Source organism: Piliocolobus tephrosceles, chromosome 8 (assembly GCF_002776525.5).
Source record: "Piliocolobus tephrosceles isolate RC106 chromosome 8, ASM277652v3, whole genome shotgun sequence".
Taxonomy (NCBI): Eukaryota; Metazoa; Chordata; class Mammalia; order Primates; family Cercopithecidae; genus Piliocolobus; species Piliocolobus tephrosceles.
This window is the reverse complement of record NC_045441.1, coordinates 96,347,942-96,362,110: the sequence shown is the minus strand read 5'-3', so window position 1 is coordinate 96,362,110 and position 14,169 is coordinate 96,347,942. Positions and strand designations below refer to the sequence as shown.

At 39.1% G+C, this 14,169-nt stretch overlaps 1 protein-coding gene across 2 annotated transcripts in view; it reads left to right on the top strand.

Annotated features, from left to right (window-relative positions):
- The window catches only part of RELN (reelin), a 519,467-nt gene that overhangs the window by 230,559 nt on the left and 274,739 nt on the right, over positions 1 to 14,169 (top strand). For both annotated transcript variants that reach the window (XM_023192552.2, XM_023192551.3), the window contains exons 5-6: positions 1,897 to 1,929; positions 11,615 to 11,693. In XM_023192552.2, the coding sequence (XP_023048320.1) occupies positions 1,897 to 1,929; positions 11,615 to 11,693 (112 nt within the window). The remainder of the gene's footprint in view (positions 1 to 1,896; positions 1,930 to 11,614; positions 11,694 to 14,169) is intronic.

Here is a 14,169-nt window from a genome sequence, read left to right as displayed (position 1 = left end):
TCATTTCTCACCTTTGCAGCTAACCTTCTAGAAAGAGCAGTTTGCACAGTAGTTGAGTCTAGACTCTGAGGCCAAAATCCCTGAGTTCATCTATAGACACTCCTTAGCACAGTGCCTTACTAGCAGGATGTTCTTCATAGATACCAGCTTTATTAAGATTATTTTGGCCTCTCCTTCAACTCTCTTAGCTCTTAAAACTCTTTCTTTTTCTTATTTCCTTAATGGAATGCACTTTTACTCAGTCACCTTTGCTAGCTCATCTTCTTCCACCAGTCTGTTAAGTATACATTTGACTCCACATTTCACTTCTTTCTTTTTATTATCTATTTAGAGACAGGGTCTCACTCTGTTGCTTAGGCTGGAGTGTGATGGTGCATTTTTAGCTCACTGCATCCTCAAACTCCTGGCCTCAGGTGATCCCCCTGCCTCAGCCTCCTGAGTAGCTAGGACTACAGGCTGCACCACCATGCCCAACTAATTTTTAATGTTTTTTGTAGAGACGAGGTATCTTACTATATTGCCCAGGCTGATCTTGAACTCTTGGCCGCAAGTAATCCTCTTGCCTCAGCTCCCAAAGTGCTGGGATTATAGGCAATAGCTGCTGCTCTCAGCCTCACTTCTCTCTTTATACCTTATGTTCTCTCTGAGTGACTCGGTCTTCCTTTTGTAACTCCACCCCTCCTACTTGATAATGATTTCCTAATTGATATATAGTACAAATGTCCCTCCTAGCTGTAGTTCAGCACTGTGTAATAGAAGTATGATGTAAGTCCCATGTGCAGTTTTAAATATTCTACTAGCTACATCTAAAAACCGGAAAGAAATAGATGAAATTAATTTAATAATGTATTTTATTAACAGAATATGTAAAATATTAAACATTTTGATATAATGTGGTCAATTTAAAACTACTAATGAGATATTTTACATTTTTTTTTTACTAAATCTCCAAAATCTAGTATGTACCTTACACTTATAGCACATCTTAAGCAATATTGGGCTTGTATTAAGAGTTCATAAAATTGACAATTGAAAAGTAGATCCACATACCCAAGTGTTTCTTACCTACTTAAAGATCTTCCAGTAACTGAATTGAGTATCAAAAAATCATTTTCCTTTAATGTCCAGATCCACCTTTACAAATGTTTTCATTTTTATTAGAAGAGCTGATTTACCTTTAATGAAAAAACATCAGTTTCAAAACTATATAAAAGTATTATTCTTGTGTCAGCATAGTATTATTAACATGGAATTGACAGAAATATTGCATAAATTGAAAAGTCTAAAATAATGAATATCAACAAGACATTCTTCAAATTTTTCTTGTAGGTTTTTGCAGACAATTTAGAAGATACTGGAAATTACAGTTAAAATCTTCTGGAGACACAGTTCACATTAGGAAATTCGTGTGTAAAGCCATTATTAATTTGTATTTTCAAAGTTTCAATTTCAACATAAATTTCCTCCTTTTCCTGCTAGTTTGCAAATAAACCCTTGTTTTCCTTGAAGCTTCGGATTTGGCTTGTTCATATGCACTGTGATACTAGTGAGAGAATGTATATCATTGTGCCAGGGTTTTGTTATTCGTTATTGATTAATTGGCAAGTATTCCTTTTATTTCAAGAAAATCTCTAATTAGAGTTAACGATTCAGTGAATCTTTGTGAAACTCTTCTCTGATTTAACCAATAAGCGTTGGCACAAAATACAAGATCATTAAATTTATTGTCTTCTATTTTTTCAAGAGTTCTAGAAACTCCTAAAAAAATGAAAAAGTCTGTAGCCATTTGATTTGCTTAATGTGACCTAAGCTTTGTAACTGTGTTGTGACTGTTTATTACTGGATTTTGCTTTCATTCCTGATCAGTTGTCTTTCTTCTTTCCTCTCTTGATTCAGCTCCAACAGAGGCCACTGTGCACCCACATCTAGGTAAGTGTCTAAGCCTCTGATGTCATTAACCTTAGTACCTGATCTACTTGTCTGGCTCTTCTGGCTATGTGAGCAGATGTTATAGAGATGAGGAAGCTGTCCTTTCTGGTCGCTGATCATTCGCTGAAATTAGACTTGGATATAGATTATACTTGAATACAGAACCTCCTTGAGGAAAGTTCATGTTGCCCAGCTGGGGGCTCATGCAGGAACTTTCGCACTTGTTAGTACCCTCAGCCCTGAGATCCTATTGAGTGTAAGCTTTTGCATTCTAATGCTGAATTTTCCCCAGAGTCCCTTATAATACTAGATGCCCATCATAAATATTAGACCATAGAGCTAGTGGGTAAGAAGCCATGAATATGGAAGAATTGAAGTCATTTAGGATTTGAGATCTGTACCAAACGAATGTTAAAAATTAGTCACTGTGGTGGCGTGCACCTGGAGTCCTAGCTACTTTGGGGGCTGACATGGGAGGATCATTTAAACCAGGATTTCAAGGCTGCAGTGAGCTATGATTGAGACACTGTCCTCCAACCTGGGCAGCAGAGCAAGATCCTGTTTCTTTAAAAAAAAAATTGAAATGAGACTGTTTAAATAAATACCTCCTTCTTAAAATGGCACCATGGATTTTTCATAATGTCATGCTCTTAGTGGCCCACAGTTCTTGAGGCAGGCTGTGAACTGGTTAGTATCACAGATTCTTGAACCAAACTACCTGGGTTTATCTCACTTTTATCACTTGCTGGCCACATAATATTGAGCAAGTTACTTAACCTCTCTGTGCCTCAGTTTTCTCATCTGCAAAGTAGAATTAAGAATAGTACCTACCTCACAGGGTTGATATAAGGATTAAATGATTTTGTGTTCATAAAGTGTATGGTAAATAGTATAGTGGTGTTTGGAAGTAAATCAATACACAAACAGATATCCAGTGAGGCTTACCCAATGCCTTTGTAAATAAAAAAGTCTCTAGAAAGCAAGTGATCTTTAAGCATTAATTTTCTCATTTGTGTCAGTGAAGACTTATTTTAAAAGCAATTTCCTACACTATAGTATTTAATAAGAATAAAAAGAAATCATCCTAGCTGGTTGCAGCCTTTTCAAATGTCTCTCACTGTGGGACTTTCCAGGTAGGTCAGTTTTTTGTCTCTTGGGCTTTTCCTTTCAACCTATAAACCCAATTAATTTATTTTTCTCTTTGAAAAATCTGCCTTGAGAAGCTCTACTTTTATGTAATGCTACAGCTTGGGGCTCGTCTTACTTGGCAGACAAACCCAAGTGCTTAGAAGCATGCCTTCTGGCAGCCAAGACAGGCTGGTGACCCGTAGTGGCCCAGCCGAGTCTCGCCCAGATTGGGTATCTGAGAGAGCTGTTCCCTGTAGGCGTCTGAGGCACTGCCTCTCATCGCTCAGAGGAATCATTAAATCACTCCCATGCACAGAATACATCACAGCGTTCTCTCCAGTGTATATCCATATTCTCCCTGTTCTCATACCTAGGGCTTGGAGTCTGAGCATCCAGTCCTTTCAGTACATGCTGATTCACTGGTTTCCATGACTACATTATGTGCTTGCCTGCTGGCATACCTGGTATAAAGGAGGCAAGGACTGCCATGGGTGGGGATGTCACCAAAGAGAATGTGGAAGTATGATTCCTGATATTGGGAAGTGATTTTAATTACTCAGTGAGTTCAGAGAATTACATTTGAGTGAGCCTAAAAAACAAAGTGTCACCTTTAAAAGAAAAAGTTATGAGAGACTTTTGTTAATCAGATGTTATTTTAATTTTTCCAAAAGACAGTCTGTTAGCTAGTTCAAACAAAAGACAGTCTGTTAGCTAGTTCAAAGAAGTTATAGTAGCTGAAACAAACTTCCTAAGCAAACTGTGAATCAGATGAGAGCATTGTTAAAGTACTAAATTAATTTTTACAACATGAATAGAAATAATTATCATATCTTACACAACCTTTAAACTGAGCACACTTACATTGAAACCGGCCATGAAAGTGATTTTACTTATTCATCATCTATTCAGTGAAAATATGAACTCTACAGTTGGTGAAAATATTGCACTTGACATGCCCAAAGTTCTTCTAGAACTTAAAAATAGGTATTCAATATATCTCAAATGTGTAGTGATAATATATTTAAAAGCATGTATGGCTTCCTGGCATTCCTCCTGACTTCTAAATTGATTTTATTTAGGAATTTTACTTATTCATATAGATAAATTCTCTTTTGCAGTTCTGAAAGAGAAAAAAAGTTAACAAATTTAAAAACATTGAATAAAAGATGAGTGAATATAAGGAAGGAGAGAAAGCAAGCCAGGGCAAGAAGGATAGTGGAAAAGGGAAGAAAAAATGGATCAGTAGATTACAGCAATTTTAGCTGACAATAGATAGCCAGAATGTTCTATCCAATTCCATGCTCTAAAGTGAGTTAGACACTGACACTGTCTGGGCAGTCTCTTGGAAGCCATAGATGAGTATATGTTGAAATATGGGTATATTAGTTCATTCTCATGCTGCTAATAAAGACATACCCAAGACTGGGTAATTAATAAAGGAAAGAGGTTTAATTCACTCACAATTCAGCATGGCTGGGAAGGCCTCAGGAAACTTACAATTATGGCAGAAGGGGAAGCAAACATGTCCTTCTTCACATGGTGGCAGCAAGAAGTGCCGAGCAAAAGAGGGAAATGTCCTTTATAAAACCATCAAATCTCAGCCAGGCATGGTGGCTCAAGCCTGTAACCCCAGCACTTTGGGAGGCCGAGGCAAGTGGATCACCTGAGGTCAGGAGTTCTAGACCCAGCCTGACCAACATGGCGAAACCCTGTCACTACTAAAAATATAAAAATTAGCCAGGTATGGTAGTGGATACCTGTAATCCCAGCTACTCGGCACGCTGAAACAGGAGAATTGCTTAAACACAGGAGGCGAAGGTTGCAGTGAGTGGAGATCAAGATCATGCCACTGCACTCCAGCCTGGGCAACAGAGCAGACTCTGACTCAAAACAAAAACAAAAACAAAAACCAGGGGGGGCGGAGCAAGATGGCCGAATAGGAACAGCTTCAGTCTCCATCTCCCAGCGCGAGCGACACTGAAGACCGGTGATTTCTGCATTTTCAACTGAGGTACTGGGGTCATCTCACTCGGGAGTGCGGGACAATCGGTGCTGGTCAGCTGCTGCAGCCCAACCAGCGAGAGCTGAAGCAGGGCGAGGCATTGCCTCACCTGGGAAGCGCGAGGGGGAAGGGAGTCCCTTTTCCTAGCCAGGGGAACTGAGACACACAACACCTGGAAAATCGGGTAACTCCCACCCCAATACTGCGCTGTAACACCGGCACACCGGAGATTATATCCCACACCTGGCGGGGAGGGTCCCACGCCCACGGAGCCTCCCTCCTTGCTAACACAGCAGTCTGCGGCAATCTAACCGCAAGGCAGCAGCGAGGCTGGGGGAGGGGCGCCCGCCATCGCTGAGGCTTAAGTAGGTAAATAAAGCCGCTGGGAAGCTCCAACTGGGTGGAGCTCACAGCAGCTCAAGGAAACCTGCCTGTCTCTGTAGACTCCGCCTCTGGGGACAGGGCTCAGCTAAAGCAGCAGAGGCCTGTCCAGACGCGAACGACTCTGTCTGACAGCTTTGAAGAGAGCAGTGGATCTCCCAACACGGAGGTTGAGATCTGAGAAGGGGCAGTCTGCCTGCTCAAGTGGGTCACTGACCCCTGAGTAGCCTAACTGGGAGACATCCCCCACTAGGGGCAGTCTGACACCCCACACCTCACAGGGTGGAGTACACCCCTGAGAGGAAGCTTCCAAAGCAAGAATCAGACAGGTACACTCGCTGTTCAGCAATATTCTATCTTCTGCAACCTCTGCTGCTGATACCCAGGCAAACAGGGTCTGGAGTGGACCTCAAGCAATCTCCAACAGACCTATAGCTGAGGGTCCTGACTGTCAGAAGGAAAACTATCAAACAGGAAGGACACCTATACCAAAACCCCATCAGTACGTCACCATCATCAAAGACCAGAGACAGATAAAACCACAAAGATGGGGAAAAAGCAGGGCAGAAAAGCTGGAAATTCAAAAAATAAGAGCGCATCTCCTCCTGCAAAGGAGCACAGCCCATCGCCAGCAACGGATCAAAGCTGGTCAGAGAATGATTTTGATGAGATGAGAGAAGAAGGCTTCAGTCCATCAAACCTCTCAGAGCTAAAGGAGGAATTACGTACCCAGCGCAAAGAAACTAAAAATCTTGAAAAAAAGAGTGGAAGAATTGACAGCTAGACTAATTAATGCAGAGAAGGTCATAAACGAAATGACAGAGATGAAAACCATGACACGAGAAATACGTGACAAATGCACAAGCTTCAGTAACCGACTCGATCAACTGGAAGAAAGAGTATCAGCGATGGAGGATCAAATGAATGAAATGAAGCGAGAAGAGAAACCAAAAGAAAAAAGAAGAAAAAGAAATGAACAAAGCCTGCAAGAAGTATGGGATTATGTAAAAAGACCAAATCTACGTCTGATTGGGGTGCCTGAAAGTGAGGGGGAAAATGGAACCAAATTGGAAAACACTCTACAGGATATCATCCAGGAGAACTTCCCCAAGCTAGCAGGGCAGGCCAACATTCAAATTCAGGAAATACAGAGGACGCCACAAAGATACTCCTCCAGAAGAACAACTCCAAGACACAAAATTGCCAGATTCACCAAAGTTGAAATGAAGGAAAAAATCTTAAGGGCAGCCAGAGAGAAAGGTCGGGTTACCCACAAAGGGAAGCCCATCAGACTGACAGCAGATCTCTCGGCAGAAACTCTACAAGCCAGAAGAGAGTGGGGGCCAATATTCAACGTTCTTAAAGAAAAGAATTTTAAACCCAGAATTTCATATCCAGCCAAACTAAGTTTCATAAGTGAAGGAGAAATAAAATCCTTTACAGATAAGCAAATGCTTAGAGATTTTGTCACCACCAGGCCTGCCTTACAAGAGACCCTGAAGGAAGCCCTAAACATGGAAAGGAACAACCGGTACCAGCCATTGCAAAAACATGCCAAAATGTAAAGACCATCGAGGCTAGGAAGAAACTGCATCAACTAATGAGCAAAATAACCAGTTAATATCATAATGGCAGGATCAAGTTCACACATAACAATATTAACCTTAAATGTAAATGGACTAAATGCTCCAATTAAAAGACACAGACTGGCAAACTGGATAAAGAGTCAAGATCCATCAGTCTGCTGTCTTCAGGAGACCCATCTCACATGCAGAGACATACATAGGCTCAAAATAAAGGGATGGAGGAAGATCTACCAAGCAAATGGAGAACAAAAAAAAGCAGGGGTTGCAATCCTAGTGTCTGATAAAACAGACTTTAAACCATCAAAGATCAAAAGAGACAAAGAAGGCCATTACATAATGGTAAAGGGATCAATCCAACAGGAAGAGCTAACTATCCTAAATATATATGCACCCAATACAGGAGCACCCAGATTCATAAAGCAAGTCCTTAGAGACTTACAAAGAGACTTAGACTCCCATACAATAATAATGGGAGACTTCAACACTCCACTGTCAACATTAGACAGATCAACGAGACACAAAGTTAACAAGGATATCCAGGAATTGAACTCATCTCTGCACCAAGCGGACCTAATAGACATCTATAGAACTCTCCACCCCAAGTCAACAGAATATACATTCTTCTCAGCACCACATCACACTTATTCCAAAATTGACCACATAATTGGAAGTAAAGCACTCCTCAGCAAATGTAAAAGAACAGAAATTATAACAAACTGTCTCTCTGACCACAGTGCAATCAAACTAGAACTCAGGACTAAGAAACTCAATCAAAACCGCTCAACTACATGGAAACTGAACAACCTGCTCCTGAATGACTACTGGGTACATAACGAAATGAAAGCAGAAATAAAGATGTTCTTTGAAACCAATGAGAACAAAGATACAACATACCAGAATCTCTGGGACACATTTAAAGCAGTGTGTAGAGGGAAATTTATAGCACTAAGTGTCCACAAGAGAAAGCAGGAAAGATCTAAAATTGACACTCTAACATCACAATTAAAAGAACTAGAGAGGCAAGAGCAAACACATTCAAAAGCTAGCAGAAGGCAAGAAATAAATAAGATCAGAGCAGAACTGAAGGAGATAGAGACACAAAAAACCCTCCAAAAAATCAATGAATCCAGGAGTTGGTTTTTTGAAAAGATCAACAAAATTGACAGACCGCTAGCAAGGCTAATAAAGAAGAAAAGAGAGAGGAATCAAATAGACACAATAAAAAATGATAAAGGGGATATCACCACCGACCCCACAGAAATACAAACTACCATCAGAGAATACTATAAACACCTCTACGCAAATCAACTAGAAAATCTAGAAGAAATGGATAATTTCCTGGACACGTACACTCTTCCAAGACTAAACCAGGAAGAAGTTGAATCCCTGAATAGACCAATAGCAGCCTCTGAAATTGAGGCAACAATTAATAGCCTACCCACCAAAAAAAGCCCAGGACCAGATGGATTCACAGCTGAATTCTACCAGAGGTACAAGGAGGAGCTGGTGCCATTCCTTCTGAAACTATTCCAATCAATAGAAAAAGAGGGAATCCTCCCTAACTCATTTTATGAGGCCAACATCATCCTGATACCAAAGCCTGGCAGAGACACAACAAAAAAAGAGAATTTTAGACCAATCTCCCTGATGAACATCGATGCAAAAATCCTCAATAAAATACTGGCAAACCGGATTCAGCAGCACATCAAAAAGCTTATCCACCATGATCAAGTGGGCTTCATCCCTGGGATGCAAGGCTGGTTCAACATTCGCAAATCAATCAACGTAATCCAGCATATCAACAGAACCAAAGACAAGAACCACATGATTATCTCAATAGATGCAGAAAAGGCTTTTGACAAAATTCAACAGCCCTTCATGCTAAAAACGCTCAACAAATTCGGTATTGATGGAACGTACCTCAAAATAATAAGAGCTATTTATGACAAACCCACAGCTAATATCATACTGAATGGGCAAAAACTGGAAAAGTTCCCTTTGAAAACTGGCACAAGACAGGGATGCCCTCTCTCACCACTCCTATTCAACATAGTGTTGGAAGTTCTGGCTAGGGCAATCAGGCAAGAGAAAGAAATCAAGGGTATTCAGTTAGGAAAAGAAGAAGTCAAATTGTCCCTGTTTGCAGATGACATGATTGTGTATTTAGAAAACCCCATCGTCTCAGCCCAAAATCTTCTTAAGCTGATAAGCAACTTCAGCAAAGTCTCAGGATACAAAATTAATGTGCAAAAATCACAAGCATTCTTATACACCAGTAACAGACAAGCAGAGAGCCAAATCAGGAATGAACTTCCATTCACAATTGCTTCAAAGAGAATAAAATACCTAGGACTCCAACTTACAAGGGATGTAAAGGACCTCTTCAAGGAGAACTACAAACCACTGCTCAGTGAAATCAAAGAGGACACAAACAAATGGAAGAACATACCATGCTCATGGATAGGAAGAATCAATATCGTGAAAATGGCTATACTGCCCAAGGTTATTTATAGATTCAATGCCATCCCCATCAAGCTACCAATGAGTTTCTTCACCGAATTGGAAAAAACTGCTTTAAAGTTCATATGGAACCAAAAAAGAGCCCGCATTGCCAAGACAATCCTAAGTCAAAAGGACAAAGCCGGAGGCGTCACGCTACCTGACTTCAAACTATACTACAAGGCTACAGTAACCAAAACAGCATGGTACTGGTACCAAAACAGAGATATAGACCAATGGAACAGAACGGAACCTTCAGAAATAATGCCACACATCTACAACCATCTGATCTTTGACAAACCTGACAAAAACAAGAAATGGGGAAAGGATTCCCTATTTAATAAATGGTGCTGGGAAAATTGGCTAGCCATAAGTAGAAAGCTGAAACTGGATCCTTTCCTTACTCCTTATACGAAGATTAATTCAAGATGGATTAGAGACTTAAATGTTAGACCTAATACCATAAAAACCCTAGAAGAAAATCTAGGTAGTACCATTCAGGACATAGGCACGGGCAAGGACTTCATGTCTAAAACACCAAAAGCAACGGCAGCAAAAGCCAAAATTGACAAATGGGATCTCATTCAACTAAAGAGCTTCTGCACAGCAAAAGAAACTACCATCAGAGTGAACAGGCAACCTACAGAATGGGAGAAAATTTTTGCAATCTACTCATCTGACAAAGGGCTAATTTCCAGAATCTACAAAGAACTCAAACAAATATACAAGAAAAAAACAAACAACCCCATCCAAAAGTGGGCAAAGGATATGAACAGACATTTCTCAAAAGAAGACATTCATACAGCCAACAGACACATGAAAAAATGCTCATCATCACTGGCCATCAGAGAAATGCAAATCAAAACCACAATGAGATACCATCTCACACCAGTTAGAATGGCAATCATTAAAAACTCAGGAAACACCAGGTGTTGGAGAGGATGTGGAGAAATAGGAACACTTTTACACTGTTGGTGGGATTGTAAACTAGTTCAACCATTATGGAAAACAGTATGGCAATTCCTCAAGGATCTAGAACTAGATGTATCATATGACCCAGCCATCCCACTACTGGGTATATACCCAAAGGATTATAAATTATGCTACTACAAAGACACATGCACACGTATGTTTATTGCGGCACTATTCACAATAGCAAAGACTTGGAATCAACCCAAATGTCCATCAGTGACAGACTGGATTGAGAAAATGTGGCACATATACACCATGGAATACTATGCAGCCATAAAAAAGGATGAGTTTGCGTCCTTTGTAGGGACATGGATGCAGCTGGAAACCATCATTCTTAGCAAACTATCACAAGAAGAGAAAACCAAACACCGCATGTTCTCACTCATAGGTGGGAACTGAACAATGAGCTCACTTGGACTCGGGAAGGGCAACATCACACACTGGGGCCTATCATGGGGAGGGGGGAGGGGGGAGGGATTGCACTGGGGAGTTATACCTGATATAAATGATGAATTGATGGGTGCTGACGAGTTGATGGGTGCAGCACACCAACATGGCACATGTATACATATGTAACAAACCTGCACGTTATGCACATGTACCCTAGAACTTAAAGTATAATAATAATAAAAAAAAAAACCATCAAGTCTTGTGAGAACTCACTCTCACGAGAACAGCATGAGAGTAATTGCCCCCACGATTCTGTTACCTCCCACCTGGTCCCTTCTACGATACATGGGGATTATGGGAACTACAATTCAAGATGAAATTTGGGTAGGGACACAGCCACGCTATACTGATAGAAGACAAGTCCCCTATAGCCTCTCCTTGTAGGTTGGTGCTGAATTTGGCCTTCCTGCCTCCCCTGCCTAGTGGCAGCTTCATAGGTTTCCTTTTAAGGTCTTTGGTTTTCCCAACTTCTAGGTGTCTAAACTGCAGAGCTTTTTACCCTTGTCCCTTAGTAGTTTGAGGGACAAAGCAAGTATAATCAACTGCCCATTTAAAATTTAGTTTTAAAATACATTATTCTTCATAAATACAGCATGTTGACACTTGTGTTTAGCTAAATATACTGTTGTAGTATATTTCTTTCCTAAATACTTCCTTTTTCTTTTAGCTGAAATACATAGTGACAGCATTATCCTGCGAGATGACTTTGACTCCTACCACCAACTGCAATTAAATCCAAATATATGGTAAGTTACAGAAACATTCCTCACTTTGGTTTGCTTAATGCAACAAATGATGCTGACTGCTCCCTTAAGGAGCAGTTACTTAAAATTAAATTGATCTTTAGTGCTAGGTATCAGTGAGACTTGTTAAGCTATAGAATTGGGCTTAATGTAGACTGCATATAATGTCTATTATTTGACTTCTCTAAGAACTGAATCCAGGAGCTCCTCAAAGCTGTGGGTGTGGTTAGATATTTTTTCAGTTTTGCAGTATCCTTACATAGAAAATATTATGCTATTATATGTCTAATAATTTCATTTATGCCTAGCAAAGAAGGGAAATGGTTTATCTGAAATGACAAATGATTTGAGTCATACTTCCAAATAATTTCTAAATTATTAGGTCAACTCATTATGTATCCTCCAGTCTCTCCTTCAAAAGCTGTTTAAGTGTAACTCTGTGGGATTTTTGAGGGCAAATAAATAATGAACCAAAACTCACTCATTAAAAACTTGTCTAATACATAAATAGATGCCTGAATTTGTTGGCAATTTGTTGCATTTTTGCTGACTTTGAAGAAATAGATCTATTGACCCAGAGTTACAATGAAAATCAGTCTGCATCATTTGGAACAATATCTGAATTTGGATTTTCTGTTATACTAAATGCTTTTTGTTTGGACAGAAGAGTTCAAGATAAATTAGAAACTCTAATGTAAATTAAGTTCAAGCAATATGATAAGGCTAAAAAGAAAATAATCATTTCATCCTTGAATGTCAGCATATGATATTCATTTCTGTCTTATTTTCACTTTTTAACAAATATTTAGCAATAATCATTTTATTTTTATAGTAATTAATAAGAGGTATGATTCTCTCAAGTAATGTACGGTTTAGTAGAGAAGACAGTAAGACTACATCTTTAAAAATCTTGTAGTACAGGATAGAAATCCTTAAATGTGACCGAGGGGAACAGACAACATACTAGAGGAATTCCAAAGGAAGCAGAGATGACTCTGGTGGGAGTTTATTGGAGAAAGTTGCCTTTGACCTGAGAGTTGAAGAGGACATATAGGTAGAGTGTTGAGGCTTCAATATTACACAAGAAACTTTTATTTCTCTTCTAGAAAGAAATATAGATCTAGATAGTATAAATATAGAAAAAATATTATCAGGCTAGCCAGAAAGTCTAGTCATAAAGTCTTACAGTTTATATGCCACTTAAAGAAACAGTTTGTCAATAGAACTCTGCTTCCCTAAATATAAATTTTCTTAAAACAAATTGAAAATCTTTATTCATAAGAAGCCAAAAAAAAAAAAAAAAAAAAAAAAAAAAAAAAAAAAAAAAACCTTTCTAAGTACCACTTTACCCAGGGAAAGTTTTTTACTTCTGACATTTTGCTTTTTTATATTCCATTAATATAGATGTTATCATATGATTTGATTCTTTCAGTGCAAATTCATTTGTGTCAAGCTAATTCATTTTCTTCAGTGAGTTTTCTTGACAAATACAAAATGTGACTGTTACGTGGTACAAATTCTGTTGTTTTCTAAATCAATAACGTGTGATTGATTTTTTCTTCACCCATTTTCATGTCTGATCTGATAGATGCTTTCTTGACCAAAGTTATGGATTTTATGTCTCTTTTACTTAAGCTGTGGTTTTTCCTACCTTTTTAAAAAAAAAGTTGTTCCTACTTTTTAAAACAATTCTTTTTTATCTTTAAAAGCCGAAAAGCCGAATCCTTCTGCATTTTATCAGATATGCTTCGGAGTAATTTTACTTTATCCCTTATTGCCCAGTCTCCTTCATTTAGCCTCTTTAAGATACAAAAAAAAAAAAAAAAAAAAAAAAAACTGTGTGAGTAGGGAACGGTGAAACTGTCATTATTTGAGAGATGACTGTTCTGTTAAACAAAAGGTGGCAGAGGCCTTGATGTCAGACTACCCTGGCTTGACTCTTGACCACGCCACTTGCCAAATGAATACCTTGAGAAAAGCAAAAAGCGGCTTCACCTCTGTGAGCTGTTTCTGTGCAGTAAAAGCAGGCAAATACCGTGCTTGCAGCATTGTGTTAATATTTCAGTATGAAGAGGTCTAGTGTATTGTAGGTGCTCAATACACGTCAGTTTCCTCTCCCTTCCTCTCTTTCCCTCCTTGCCTGTCTTTTTCCTTCCCTTTCTCTCTCTTTCCTCTCTTCCTCTCCCTTTCCTCCCTCTTCTTTCTCTCTCCTACTTTTACCTCCCCTCACCCTCCTTTTCTTCCTTCTTCCCTCCCATCCTCCTTTTCTTTCTCTTGTGATGTATTCGTACATTGGACTGTTTGTCTCTTCTAAGCCCAGATATGATGAAAACATTGTTATTATTAAAATAATTTTAACCTAATGTATTTAACTGAGTCCCCAAGTCTTCCTTTCCCCGCATTTTCATAAAAAACAAATGCCAAATTAAATATATTTATATTATAAAATCTATGGAATATATGTAGATCAAAATAGCAT